The sequence below is a fragment of the Zosterops lateralis genome, assembly GCF_965231275.1.
Source record: "Zosterops lateralis genome assembly, chromosome: 10".
NCBI classification, from domain to species: domain Eukaryota; kingdom Metazoa; phylum Chordata; class Aves; order Passeriformes; family Zosteropidae; genus Zosterops; species Zosterops lateralis.
In genome coordinates, this window is record NC_139770.1 from 24,693,263 (window position 1) to 24,708,335 (window position 15,073).

The 15,073-nt window shown below is 44.5% G+C and overlaps 1 protein-coding gene across 5 annotated transcripts in view; it reads left to right on the forward strand.

Moving 5' to 3' along the window:
* ST6GAL1 (ST6 beta-galactoside alpha-2,6-sialyltransferase 1) overlaps nt 1–15,073 on the forward strand; it is a 44,403-nt gene that overhangs the window by 20,707 nt on the left and 8,623 nt on the right. For 4 of the 5 annotated variants that reach the window (XM_083868359.1, XM_083868356.1, XM_083868357.1 and 1 more), the window contains exons 3-5: nt 7,816–7,943; nt 9,024–9,687; nt 13,142–13,239. In XM_083868359.1, the coding sequence (XP_083724485.1) occupies nt 9,063–9,687; nt 13,142–13,239 (723 nt within the window). In that variant the 5' untranslated portion in view covers nt 7,816–7,943; nt 9,024–9,062. Of the gene's footprint in view, nt 1–1,105; nt 1,177–7,815; nt 7,944–9,023; nt 9,688–13,141; nt 13,240–15,073 lie in introns of all 5 variants that reach the window. The other variant, XM_083868360.1, reaches the window with a different exon arrangement.

The following is a 15,073-nucleotide window of genomic DNA, read 5'->3' on the forward strand; positions in this document are numbered from 1 at the left end:
AAATGCAGGTATTCTTAGGAAGCATGCATTAGTGTTTTCTGTTCTAAATATATAAACTTTGAGGTTGGAGGAGTGTCTTAAGCTCTTTAAATATCTTTGAATATGTCTAGGCACCTAGTTTTGGGCTATACATTTATGACTTATAAAATTGAATTGTATTTAGGCAGGGTTGCTTCCCTGGCAAAATTTTTGTGGGCTCATTGACAGTAGATATATTTGGTGCAGGGGCACAGTGTTCCCAGACAAATGTGTTTGAAAAACAGGGCAGTACTTGCTGTTACTGAAGTTCAGCCACGCCAAGAGCTCCCTGTGTGTGTATGTGACTTGATGTGCTTTGGCAAAAGATATTTGACATCTGCTGCTGCAGATATTCTGACTTGAGAACCTGGCTGCAGCTTTGGCAGTGAAAGATATCCAGGATCTTGGGGAACACTGGTTCCTGTGCTGCCTTGGCTGCTCTGCTGCAGCCTGACACTGAGCCTGGACCTGGGCTGTCTCAACAACTTGTGTTGAGTTATACCTGGCTCTCCTCTGGTTGCTTCACTCTCAGTGGAAATGGTGATGTGTGCTAGAAGTGGTATCAGTTAAGCTTTCCTATTGCTGTGGTTATGGAGGCCAAAACCAAGTGGTTTTGATTTGTGGAAAAACATGATTATTGTAACAGTTTTTTTTTCCTGCTTCCTTTCTTATCAGATACAAACAATTAACTCTAATTTTGAAGTTTCCATTTGTCCTCCATGCGTCAAGTTCCTTGCATAGAAAGGAACTACTTTGATTTTTTTTGCTGGATAAATAATTGAACTGCTTGTTACATGATTGTTTTTACAATTTCTCTGGTAGTTATTTCCTTTGCTGGGTTCTAGCGGGTGTCCATTCTAATGCTCTCTTAGTTGCCATCAGGACCTGCCTTTTTTCAGCACCTGATACTTTTTGATAAACAGTCTTCACAGCTGTATGTCTCTTTGCATTATAAAATATGGTTTTCTTGGTGAAAATCAATTTATTTTAAATGTAACTCATGAAGTGTTTTCCTTAGCATAGAGTAGTTTGAGTAGGGCTTTCTGAAGTCCATGGCCAAAACTGACACTTTGCTTCTTTCTTCCAGTGAAGTTGTTGTGGTAGAACACTGCTGTTTGAGTGTCAGCCCTGCCATCCCCAGCAAGGGATGAACTCTGGGTATGTAGAGAAAAATAAATTTTGGTAACACTGTTGGACTGAAAACCAGCATTGGTAGATCCAGACTTGTGCAAGTTTATTGCACTCAGTGAAAGACTAAGTCTTAGGTTAAATTGAATTAGAGTGTAGCAAGCTGCAAAGAATTGCTGCATTGTCCTTGAGACAAAATAACGTTGTCCCCATGTGCAAAGGGCTGGTGCCAGACCTACAGTTCTGAAGGGTTGTGTCTCTGCAGCTGGCACATGGAATTTTATTCTCCTGGGGCCACGGGACACCAACTGCATGTCTTGGCACACAGCAGTATTTGCAGAGGTGTTAAAGTGTTACCTGCCACACACTGGTAATTTAAAATAAATGAAACATCCCCCATTCATTCTGAAGGATAAACACCATGAAGGAACTTATGCTTGGGAATGATTTGAAGGTGTAATGTTCCATGTAAAATAAACAGTCACAAATGAGCGGTTGCGTCCTGGTCTTCAAAGCTGGGCAGGGCAAGGGGATGTTTGCTGTTTTTGCAATGTGGGAATGGGTGTGATAAAGCTAACTAATGATAAAATCCTCGCTTGAAAAGCTCTGGCTCTGAGGCTCTGGGTATGGAAGAAAAAGCAGCATTTTCAGGAGTTGGTGGTGTTCATGCATGTACTTTTCTCCAACTGAAGATGAAGCTGGCAGTTTTAGAAGTGGAAAAGGTTTGTTACTAAGAGGGGTCTCCAGGTATTTTGCTGAGTGAGACCCCCATGGGCATGGAAATGCCCATCAGAAAATGACTTCTGTGATGAGCTGCACTGAGAGCTGCCATGGGGGCTGCCTGGCAGACTGCATCCAAGTGGGAGCATGCTGCAGGAGAGCACAGCTGTCCTGGGGCATGCACACACTCCATGCAGGTGAGGGTCTCTTTCCTGTCCATTGCTGTTAACGAGGAATATTCAGCAGATGTCTGTCTGCCTGTGGGCTAGGAAGGGAGAAGTGCTCGTCCCACCAGCTGAGGTCTTGGTCCTGTTACGGAGTTCATAAACATGCTTGCTGTCCCTCTGGGCAAGTAACCCACCAAAGAGGATGCTAAGCATGGTCCACTACATTCACTCTTTATTTGGCTCAGTATATTCCATAACTGGAATCCATATTATGAGCCACTGAAAGCACCCTCTATAGCAAGACTAAAATGTTAACCTTTAATTAGATTAAGTGCTGATAAATCTGATATCCTGGATTTATGTGGCATCCTGTGACTCAGAAAGCAATTTTAACTTGGAAATATTATTATTATTATTTAGAGTAGTTTAATGGTAAATGTATTAAACATTAACATGTATTCCATGGTTAAGGTACTAGATCCATATAAAATCCTTACTTTATAATTAATATATATAAAAAAGCTGCTGCCTTTTAATGAAGGCTGAAGGGGAGGCAGAGTGCTGCTAAGCACAGCCACCCTCCAAAACCAACATGGCACATAGAAAAAAGTAGGAATAAAGGGCTGACACAGTCAGAAGTAAAGGCTTCTGACTTATATTAAATCCCAGTGTTTGTTGACATGTAAAACCAAAATGAAACACATGCTTAAACTTTCCCCTGTGCCTCCCCCCAGAATCTGCCTCTCCTGTTCTCCTGGGAAGATTTTTTTTCAGCTGGGACAGCAGCATATTTTCACTGGCACATGCAGAGATTTTTAATGCAGGCAGGACTAATGGATGATTCCTTTCATTACAAGTGACCTGTGTAGCTCCTCAATGTGCCACCTGAAATTTAACCATGTTTCTTATGCAAAGTGCTTTTTTCCCCTCAGATCTCTGTGTAGTTTCCTCATTCTCTCTTTTCTGTTTTGTTCTGTTTGGTGACATTGGAAACATCTAAATGTATGGTTCAACAGATGTTTTATTTTCACAGCACAGTGATATTTTGGAAAGAAACCAAGAATTACCAGCAGCAAGCCTTCCCTCCTTATATATTTACAAAATCATGATACACAGTTGAATTAACAGGCTGGGCTAAATAAGATATCAGATCTGAAACTTGGCTCCAAAGGGACAGATCTTTGGAAAATGTTTTATCACCTTTCATCTGATGTACCCAGCATGTGGAAAATATTTCTTCATTTGAAAAATGGCATGAACATAGTTTGTTTATTACTATTGAGAGTTTTGACAAATATTTTTTTCCTCAGGACAGGAAGCGATTTTAAGAGCAGATACAGTTTTGAGGTTATTTTTTGAATCCAAAATTTTTCTCATCTTAGGTTTCCTCGAGTATATTATTTTGAACAGAAGAATTCCTGCCCTACCTTTCTGTATCTTTCCTCTTTTCCACACACATGGGAACTGATTCACTCTCTGGTAGCAGCCACTGCTCTTTTCAGATATGCTTTACAGAGAGTGTTGGATTGAGGAAAGGGTTAGCATTGAGAATATACCAAAAAAAAGAATAGAAAAGTATAGTTAAGTATAATTTGTTCATATAGAGCAGCATAAAAACATTCAAAAATACACCAGCAAAAGTTGGGAACAAAGCTTTCCTAATTTGTGAGTAGGCACAGCATAACTGCGGGTGCAGATGGAAATGCATAAATGAAGGAAATCTGGAAAAGAAATGTAAATGCTCTGAGTTTAAATATGAAATAGTTACCACATTATCAAAAAAAAAATAAATTGAGGAATAACTTGCTGAAGTAAGAAGCTTTTGTGTGTTCATCAGAGAGAAGAAAACTGCAGCTGAATGAGGCTGATGTATGAATGGCAGGACCAAGGAGAGGTGTGATAGACCAGGTGGATGTGATTCCTGCATATCCTGTAATTCCCAGGGATTATATATCTCAAGTAATCATTTAAATTAAATCAAAGGTGTTACTTGACATGGTTGTCTTTCAGAGGGACTCTGGTAGGATCCATTGCTTCAGATCAGTAAACATAATAGAAATAACACCTGTAGCATATGTAAGAACTAATGAAGAAGTCTCATGCTGCGTTTGCAGAAGGGTCACATTTCAAATCTATCTGCAAATTTCCTCTACTCTCATTTTCAGAAGGTTGTGAACATAGAGAGAGGGACACCTTGAATTTTCAAGGTTTTGGTGAGATTGCTTCCCAGGACCCTCAGGAAAAGCCACCCTAAACTGTCCTGGTGTGAGATGGGTAGATGTGGTGGCTTCCCAGCAGGTAGGAAAGCAAGGGGTCGGGTTTCACAACATCACAGAAGTCCCTCAGGGATTTTCTGGGATCCCCACTCTTGAATACTGGTAAGGGCTCTGCAGAGGAGAGGAGGAAGGGCTGAGTTCTGAGCTGGGCTGTCTCTGTCACCAGAGGGGCTGCAGGAACCAGGGGAAACCCTGAGCAGCTGCAGAGGGGTCTGGGGATCCGAGGTGCCTGGGCAGCACAGGGCAAGGGAAGCTTCTGCTAGTAGGGGTAAGATAATGCTCTTTCAGATGTATTTATTCCTGCTCTGCACCAGGGCCAGCTCGCAAAATAACCAGAAGTTATTGCAGAGTGTGTACAGGTCAGGGCTCAGAAGTGGTCAGGAAGGGAAATAAAGGGAGGAAGTTTCACAAGGAGAACAAATCAGCCCTGTTGTTGTGTTGCTGCTGGGCCATGTGGTGTGTGCATGTTCAGCAGGGGTGGGTGGTGTGCCTGCCTCCAGGGATGGTCACTCCCTGCTGAAGGTGCTGGGAGGTTGACTAAGAGCATCTGAAGGATGGAAAAGGTGTGCAAGTAGGAGTTGGCACAAGTGGGACAGAGCCTGGAAAAGCAGAGACAGGAGGGGTTGTCTGTGCACTGTGTGCAACTGCAGAGTTCATTGCCTCGGGCTGTTAGGGAAATGTGAGTGGTTTCAAGAAGCAATTAAACAAATGTGCAGAGGATGGGCATTGGTACAGCTGATGACACAACTTTTGGGAAGCTGTGTGTATTTCCTGGAAGAAACATATCCATACCTTTGTCCATATTTGTGTGATTTCTCTGTGTACTGGCTGTTGGGTGCTATAGGAGACAGGTAAGGGCTGTTTGAGATGAGGTTACTTGTTAGCATTTTTAGGGTAAATCTACTGTGCGATGAGGAAATCAGGATTGCTGGATGTTCTCTGCTGTGGCATTGCTAGCTGCAGCTCCCTGGGCAGACAGCAGCCTCTGGGACACCGGAGGAGCAGGATTTTCACACTCTTGTGTACTCTGCTTGTTAAGACCTGAGACCAGACCACGGAGATAATTGGACAATAAAGGTTAAGCATAAGGGTGTGTGGACAGAATGTAATTCCCTGACTGCTTTGAAGATGTCACATCCCTCACTTTTCTCTGAACAGGATTAATTTACCCTCAGAGGACTTGCTGTGTGGGCTTAACCTGCCAGCCAGTGCTGTACCCTACAGCTGTGTCATGTTCTGGGTTGCAAGGAGACAGCTATTTGTTTAAGTATTTTTCTAGGTTTGGGGGATTTTTTTTTGTCCTTTTTTCCTCATGCTCATAGCTGATGCCTTGTGTTTTGTGTATGTGGCAAGCTTCCAACACCTGTGGAAAAGTACCTTTGTACTGACCACTTCTTGTGTGCCAGATAGAAGTGCACACAAGTGGCCACTTGTGGGCTGTCCAGCTTTGCCAGGAAGAGCAGATGCTTTCCTTCTCACAACAGAGGTGTGGTGGCAGAATGCTTGGGAGGGACCCTATCGTAGGGCATTGCTTGTGCAAATAAAATAAAATCCTATCATGTGAAGTAGCAGTAATAATTAAGATGAGTTTCAAAGTATCTGTGGGGAACAGAAGGCATCTTGAAATATTGTGGCTCTGCTAAAACATGTTTGCAGAGCCTACTTTGCCAGCTTAAAAATCAAACTAACTGTTCACATTGCAGCAGCGTGTACAGTCAAAGCTGGGGATAATTTGTGCAGAAGGTGAGTTTTCCAGCTGCCTTTGAGTAGCCTGGAAAGGAGAGGGGTTGTTGTGAGTTGCTGGGCATCCTGTGCTGTGCCCCACCACAAGAAGTGTACCAGCAGGAACTTGCTGTAAATTTGTTTCACTGTAATGAACCTGCCACCCTTCTAGATTATTCAAATGTGAGAAGCAAAAGCTGGTGGTTACTGAGCTGTGCCTATTATCACCTCCACCTGGAAACCCTGTCAGGAGACGTTTCTGATGTCAAAAGCAGGGCAGAGTCCTGCAGGGCCTGGAGCAGAGAGCAGGGTGGTAGGCTCTGGGCACCTCCAACAGTGCTGAGGCTCTGTCCTCCCTGCACAGAAAGTCTTGGTTGGGTTTTGTGGAAGCCAGATCCTTGCCCCTTGTAAAGGGATATAGTGTGGATGAAGTCAGCCTGGAGGCTGCATGAAACGTGCTCAGAGGGAGATGTCTCAGAGTTCAGTACAAAGCTGGCCCTGGACAGCTCTGCTTTGGTGTTCCTGTGGATTTGGAAGGTGTTGCTTTGTGTCTGGTTTGCCAGCAGAGCCCTGACAATGTGGAGGCTGACTGCAAATGGCTTTGCACTCAGCTGCCTTCATGTGGTGCCTTTGGTTCTCTGTGGCACTGGACAAGCCCCTAATGAGCTGTCCCTGTGGGGTCCCAGCTGCAGAGGGGGTGGCAGGAAGCAGCAGGGGAGACCACAGCAGGAGAGGAACCATAAACAGCATGAAGAACCTTACTCTTCACAAAACAGAGCACAGGGATGTCCTGCATCCCCTCCTTGTGCCCCACCTCTGCACCCTGCTCTACCTCTCCTCATTAAGAAAGACTTCAGTGTGCTCTTCTAGTACATTTGTACATAAGGAAATGAAAATTTATACAGCCTGTCAAGGCAGGGCAAATAATTTCAATACAAGCTGGAATTACTTGTGTTTCTTGAATATTTGTTGTTTTATTTAAGAACTGGAGGTACACCAATATATGCTTTTTCACTGTGGAGTGCTCCATAAAAATAATTTTGTTCCTTAATAAAGTTAAAATATAAGTTGTCAGCATTAGGATGCTTTAATAATTTAGTATTTAGTCCTGTGAAGGATGGCATTTGTAATTTAGCTCATGTGTCATTGTATTGACTCAGACTTCCTTTAAAAGCAAGCTACTTTCTTGATTTCTCAGCTAATACTGTCAAATCTCCCTTTCTTTTGCTGCATTTCCTTGGTAGAGTGAAACTGTGAAGTCTAAAACACAATTATCTATTTTGTGAAGATTGGTGGATTAAGATATGTTTTATAAAGTAGCTTTCCATACATCTTGTTCCAAAAAAGCAGGGAGTCTTCTCTGCAAGAGTACCTGAATTACCCAAGGATAGGCAGTAAGATATTTCCCTAGGAAAAGTTAGCTTTTCCTTTCTTTTCCCCTGTTCATTGTGTTAAGCACCAGCATTGGGTTATTTCACTGTATTATGGGTGCATCCAGTGCTCGGGGTGGATCTGGTTCCTCTGGTGGGGACCAGAGAGCAGGCAGCCTGTGACCTGAGTCTGCTCTAGCTGAGAGCAGATTTCAGACAAGGAAGATGCCAATTTTGAGTGGGCATTGAAGGATTTAAAATGCTGATGTGGTGTTAATGTGTTTGCTGCTGTCTTTCCAGCTTGGTAACAGCTTCCTGGGGACCACCGGGCTTATCTGAGGTAATAGTTGCTTATTAGAACTTTGAGGTTTTTCCTTAATAGGTTTTCTTTTTTCCTTTTTTTTTTTTTTTCAGGTATTTTTTGAACACTTCAGCACATCACAGAACTGTTGTGTTTTGGGATATCCTGCTTAAGCCCTTGGAGGAAAATCTGCCAAGAGACAAAAATGACTTGAGTTGGAGAGCTGCTGCTTTATCCACAGGTAGTGCTTGTAGCTCAGTAACCTCTCAGCAGCCCAGCACTGCAGTGTTTGCTTTCAGCAGGTGACTCAGTGGGGAAGTTGCTACCTTTGCCCCTCTGGCAATGGCAGTGATTTATCTGCATGTGTTTGTCTCCTGAGGACACCTGGAGTCCCCATACTGTTCCATGCTTTTAGACACATCTGGAGCAGCCATGTAGGGAAATGAGCAGCTGTTCTGTGGTCCTGTGTGCTGCTTGTGAGGTATTTCTGCATCAGTGTATGTTTAATACACCATCCCCCTGTAAATCAGCCTTATTTGAGCTGTGTTTTGGGCAGTTCTCCTATTGGATTCCCCCTTTTATGACATGACAGGAGCTGGAGGTATCTGATGGTGTGAGGCAGTGCAAACGAGGACAGGCAGTGCTGTACAACAACGTCTGCCTTTGCCTTCTCCAGAGGTGACTTACCTGGAGTTATGTTCATCCAAGTGCACTTATGAGCCCAAACATGCCCCAAAACCTTACTGGGGCTTAATTGGCTTCCAGCAGGTGAGGTTTGATGTTGAGAGTGCACTCAGCCCACTGCAGACTTGCAGCAGTTCCCTGGAAAGTCACCAAAGTACCAGACTGGTGAAGCTCCTGACGCTCATGAACTCAGAGCTTTTTTTTTCTTTCCGGTTCTGTGCTTTATAATGTCCTTCATTAGTGTTAAAGCCTGTGGTCAATTAAAAACTCATTTCTGGAAGTGCATTTGTTGGCATATGGACGTTGACTGTCAGGGATGGGAGGTGAAGCAAAGCAATGTGGAGACTTACCCTGCTTGCTTGTATGATACTGGCAGTGTTATATTTGGCTGTCACTTATGGAAGGGAGCAGAGAAAGGGTCTGAATGGCAGTGGCCTCAAGTCAGCATTACATAGCATGTGATGGCTGATAGCCAGCTCAGGTCTTTCTGTTTGGGGTGGTAGACTTTGAGATGAGATCTTTAAACAGCCTGAAATTTTAGAATTACCCTGATATTGTCTCTTCCCTCCCACTGCACACAGATCTCCATGACTTTACCTGTGCCTGCAGCCCTGACTGAGCTGTTTCCTTTTCCCAGGGCCAGCTTCCAGTGTCCCATCTGGATGTACTGTGCAGTATGGTTCCCATCAATGTGTTCAAAAAGCTAATTTGTGTTCTTGTGGTGATACTGGTAGCACTGACAGTTTGCCTGTGGAGAGAAACGAGAAGAAGCTACTATGATCCTTTGAAGACCAGGAATGATGATTTGCAGGGGCACAGGAGTTTGGAGAAATGGAACCTGGGTAAATCACAAGGCCTTTTCCATGAAGCAGCCGTTGAACTGGGACAGATACCCAACATGTGGCTTGGTAACCAAAACAAAGCAAAGGCCAGCACCTCTGCAACAGCTGAAAAGTCCAAGAAAGCAGCCATTGGGAAGGTATGGGATAAGGACAGCTCATCCAGAAATCTTGTACCGTGGCTGCAGAAGGTCAGGAAAAACTACATGGCCATGAACAAGTACAATGTGACTTACAATGGGAAGAAGCATGCTAAGCTCAGCCCAGAGAAGTTGCTGTGCCAGCTGCGGGACAGGGTCAATGTGACCATGATACAGAGGTCAGATGGTCCTTTTGGTACCTCTGAATGGCAGCAGTACTTGCCAGAGACAAGCTTCAGTGAAACAGTGGGACAGCTGGGTCACTGTGCTGTCGTGTCCTCTGCAGGGTCTCTGAAATCATCTCACTTGGGACAGGAGATAGGTTGGTATCTTTCTGTTAGCATGAAGTTAAATATCATTGCTTTATAACTTGGGCTGAGTAGAAGTAACCTGCTGTCATGCTTTTGTGGTAAGTCTCTTGTGGTCAAAAGGTGTTTAGAACAAGTTGAAGTGTTAAACTTCTAAAGTCAGTAAATATTTCAGCCTAGCTGGAGATGAGAGTAATAGGTAGTTCTATTGTAGCAAGTCCTTTTGATTTTTGTGATCCTGTTGGCATCACTAGAGGGTCACACAAATATTGGATACCAGAGAGCAGTCTTGGTTCCTCAAGTGTTTTTTTCTTGAGAGGGTTTGGGATGAGTTGTGTAATGCTTATTGCAGTCAGAAAAAAAATTCATACAGGAAGACATTTTCAGAGGAGAAATAAAAGAAAATGCTTAAGGTTGAGCAGAAGGCTGGGCACAGACACTCTTCAGAGGTTCCTTCCAGCCTCAGTGTTTCTGTAATTCTTGCTCAAGGCTTTCCAAAAGTGGCACTGCTTCATTCTGAGCCATAAGGCAGCTGGCTGAATTTGAGTGGCCCAGAAGACCACCAAAAGACTTTACAGGGATTTATCTCTTTGGACAAAGTTTGGTGATGCTTTGCAGTCTCATCTTACCATGTTCACCTGAAATTAATGAATTAATTAATAAATGCTGAAGCTTTGGTCTTTTACTGTGGATTATAAAGAAGCATATTTTGATGCCAAAGTGTTTTGTGTCTTTACAATAGCAGCATGCTGGGGAAACCAGCTCTCCAGTCTTCAACTCAGGATTTTGTACCAGGCATAAATTCTCCATAGCCTGCAGCTCCCTCCGTTTGCTTCATTATTTGGTGTTTGGAGCTCAGTTAAGGTTCATGCTTGGCTGAAGTGTAGGTTCACTGAAGGAGAAGTTTTGAAGTCTGGGAGGTTTCTCTCAAGTGGAAATTGTTTGCAGGCTTGGGTGTATTCATAAGTTGTCTATTGGATCAGATCCCTTTGGCCTGCACTAAGCTGCAAGCAGCCTTCTTCTGAAACCAGGTAGATGGTTAGATTTTAATCCATCAGTCATGGACAACTTTGGCAAAGCCTTCAGAGTCAGTCCCTCATGGGAGACGGTGTTTAGTTCTGGTACTTGTTCAGAAGTTCTGCCCGAAACTCCTCTGTGTCCACACAGCAGGTGAGCAGGAGCTAGAGTGAGGTTGAGCAGTTGGCAGTGTGTTAAAATGCTATGAAAAATGCAATGAAGAACAGCATTGCCTCTTGGTACAGCTTGCAGGTGGGAGCTGGTTGATGTTTCTGTCTCTTAGAAGTGTTTGAAGTGAGATGAGTTAAGACTTGGGAAGCCAGTTCTTACTTTTCCTTCAAGTACCTGTCTCAGGTTGTTTGAGTGCCTCTCGGAGTTCAGAGCTGAAGAATTGCACAGAAGTGACCTTCTGTTGAACAGCCTCCCCAGCTCAGCAGGCTTGTACCCAGGGGTGTCTGTGCTGGGCTCCACCAGTACTGCCAGTGCTTGTTCCTCTGGAAGGAAACCCTCACAGGAGTGGGAGGTGATGTTCTGGAGTGTTGGAATGCAGTTCCTGAACCTCTAGATTGAGCAGCCAAGTAGGGTGGGCTGTGCTTTGGCTCCGGCACGTCAAACAGGCAAAGCCCTTTCATGGTTCCCACAGCCACTCTCTGAGCCCTCCCCACACTGAAGCCCTGGTTTGTTCCAGGGATGGATGCTGGGGAGGTCACTGTGGAGTGTGCCCGAGGCAGATGCCATTAACCCCTGCTGGTGTCCCTGCCCTGTGTTTCTCTTGCCTGGGTCACAAACTTTCACCTTTCTGCCCAAGCGGTTAACTCTGCTGGTGCTTCTGCAGAATTTGAGCACTTGCAGCCTTGAGCTGGGTAGGGTGAGTATTAAGGATTCAGGAGCATTCAGTGTATTTCTCTATGTTTTTTCCCATTTTTTTCCATGTAGGAAATGTTGTGGTGTTGTTGAAGTTGTAAGGTATTAAAACTTACAAATTTAAAATTAAGTATTTTTGTAAATGAGCACAATAGATTGCTGAGTTATTATTCCATTAAATATTTGTTCTATGTAATCATGCTAAGATATCAAATGAACAGTTAGGTAAAGGAAGGCTGGCAGAGCAGCACGGGGTTGTTAACAACCACCTTTTACTGAAGGTTATAAATTGCCAGTGAAAAATCTGATGTGAGAGATACTGAGTGTTGCACAACCACCTGGAGACAGCCAGCTACTCTGACTGAGCAGTCACTAAACACCATTTAATGTGCAAACTTGGGGCATATTAATGCTTGGTGTCTGGCTGAACTTATATATGGGGAAATCCTAACCCTGTATTGCATTAGTGCAAGGTAGGATGTGGAGCTAAGGGTCTGTGGTAACTGCAGAGCCACTTCTCAGCATGGAGACACATTTTTTCCAGATACATCCAGAAACCTTTCTTGGGTTTGGATGGTGTTTTTGAAGGGCTCTTAAGAAGCCCCACTTGTCTAGGAGAATAAAATAGCTGAGAAATCAGACTTTGCTGCCAGAGATTATTGATCCTCTAGCATTGCTTGTTAGAACACTCCCATTTTCAAGAAAATTATCTAAAAAAGACCCAGTTCTGGACCAGGTGCATCCTTCTGCCCTGGAACTTGGCAACTCCCACAGACCCTGACTGCAGGTGCTGTGTGTTGCAGTCATGTGGCCTCAGTGTGAATGCAGGAAAGATGGCCCTGCTTCTCTAAATCAGCCCCTCTGATCACAGGGAGTGTTTCTTATCCAAGTGCAGCCACAAGGCAGGGAGAAGCCAGGGTGACAAGCACAGCTGCCCTCTGTGTCACAGCAGCAGCCTGACTCCAGGAGGTTACAGTGGCCTGGCTGGCTGTGCCAAGGCAGAGGAGGGTGCTGGAGGAATGCTGTGCTATCTGCAGAGATGATGCCAGCAGAGGAAAATGCAGTGAATCCCAAGGCATGTAAGAAGCTGTGTCTGTTGAAGGCACAGCAGTGGGTGTATTTCAGTGGGAGGCATGCTGGCAGGCTGAAGTCAGCCTGGCTTTCCTCTATGGTTGGTGTACACATTTCTGGGGCTGGTCAACCTCCAGGCTGGAAGAGAGGATGCTGGCTTGCTACTACTTCCTAATTTCTAAGTTTGCAGCCAGCCATATGGTAAATTAATTGTGTATTGGGCTATCTCCTGGTAAAGTGTTTGGAAGGAGGAAGAGGGAGAGCAAATGATAGGGTTGTGTTCTCAACCTGGCAGTGAGTTGTTGTTTTAAAGAGTAGATTTTAAAAAGTGTATTGATCTTGAAGTTTGAGCCACACCTTCCTTCAAAGGATCTGACTTGCTACTTCTAGATGTTAGGTTGAAAGCCAGGGATTAAGCAGGTTGTATTAGAAGTGCAGGTGAATAATGTCCCTTGTTTCTGGTATCACTCAAGGCCAGTTGCTGACTCACAGGTTTTCCCTCTGTTTGGCTTTCAGACAGCCACGATGCCGTCCTGCGATTCAACGGGGCCCCTGTCAGGGGCTTTCAGGATGATGTGGGGCAGAAGACAACAATTCGTCTTGTGAATTCCCAGGTAGGTCTGAGGAGTGTGCACCAAGGAAGCTGAGCATGGCAGAGCTGTGTGGCTGCCCTGTCTGGGAGCTGGGAAGAACAGGGCTGTCCATCTGATTTCTCCTGTCCCTAGCACGTAGCTGTGGGATGGGGAGGTCTCTTCTTGGAATGGGGACTGTTAGTAAATCTGAGGTGAGTGGAGTGACACTGGCATGCACTTGCAAACTTGCTGTAGCCTGCTTGTGATTTACAGCGGGCACAAGGTAATTTGTGTTTTGTCTTTGCTCAAAGGCTCTGTGTAGGCACAGGAAGGCACAAGGTAATTTGTATTTTGTCTTTGCTCAAAGCTCTGTGTAGGCACAGGGAGGCCAGCTCCATGCTGCTGCTGTACCTTTGGAGTGAGAGGCAGGAACAGCATCACAGCTCAGCCAGTGCAGGTCAGCAAGGAGGGGTGTGCCAAGAGATGAGTTGTGCCTGCCCCAGAGATGGGTATGAAGAATGAAGGATGTTTATTTGGCTTTTAATAAAATAACAGTGTTTCTTTACTACCCAGAAATGCTGCAGACTCTGTAGATAACACATTAGCCAGGGCTGCTACATGGCTGAAGACACTTGACAAAAGACCCACCTTTAAAGCTGTAGGCTGTGCACAGCCAGGAAAGGGATGGGCTGTGGTGGGTCCAGGACCTCACTGGAGAGCGTGGCAAAAGTGACTTTAATGCAAGGCCTTGCTTACAGAGTTAAATCATCCCTGCCTCTGAGAGCTTTGTAGGTATGAAAGTGTCCCTTTGCTGATTCCCTTTGGCCAGCTGTAGGCTGTGAAACAAACTGTCAAGAGTTAAAACCATGTGTCACAGTGCATTAGCAGAGTCAGTCTGTCACTTGTCCAGCAACAGAGTGAGACCCTTGCTCTTGTAGGCACAGAGTGTTTGCACTTTTCCTCCATAGACCTGTTACCCTTCATGGTTGTCCTTTTTGGGGAGAGAAATCTTCAAGTGTAGCCATGCAGAGAAAAGTAAGAAGTCAGAGTAGGATGTGCTGGTGAGAAGATGGAGGAGGACAGTAAAATACCAAACAGGCCAGGAGTAATTTGGTTAAAAGACCTGGTGCAGCATTGCAGCACTGAGTACAAGCAGCTCCTCACCCCCACAAGAGGAGGAAGTTGTAGGCACATGAAGGCTGAGGAACTGAGTGAGGGAGAAATGAGTGGCTGTAGTGTAGCTTTTGTAATCCTGTACCAAAAAAGGCAGTTTCTTTTCCTTACCCCAAAGCTAAGATGTGTAGGCCTAGAGTTTTCTCACCTGCCCCAGTGTGAGGAGTACATGCATACTCTGCTGTGTAATGAGGTTTGAGGATACTCAAAACTGCAAGAGGAGCTTGACTATCCTCTTCAAAGGCAAGAAGACACAGAGGTAATGTGTGACCAGTTTACCAAGCTCATTTTGTGTGTCTTTTAAAGGATATTCTTTAAAGGATATTTTTTGTTGTGTGAATGCTTTTGCTACCTCTGCTCTTGGGTCACTCTTCACTTGTTGCCATGCTCTTTGCTGTTGTTTGCTGCATCTTGATTCCTTGCATTAAACCTCCAGTCAGAAGGGTGACAGTTTGTCCTTTCTGAACCAGTCTGGTTTGAGCAGATGGATCTGACTGCTGGCTTCTGTGCCTAGTTTGACTTTTTTTTTTTTTTTTAATCTTTCCTGTCTCTGTATTTTTCTGATGTCAGATAGGTGTTATCACTTAAGCAAACTTTCTTTGGAGGATATGCTCATAGCCAAGCTTACAGTGATATGAAGAGAAAACATGTGCATGACCTATGTGCTATCTATCAGTGTTTATGTGCACAGGGAGGGAGGGTA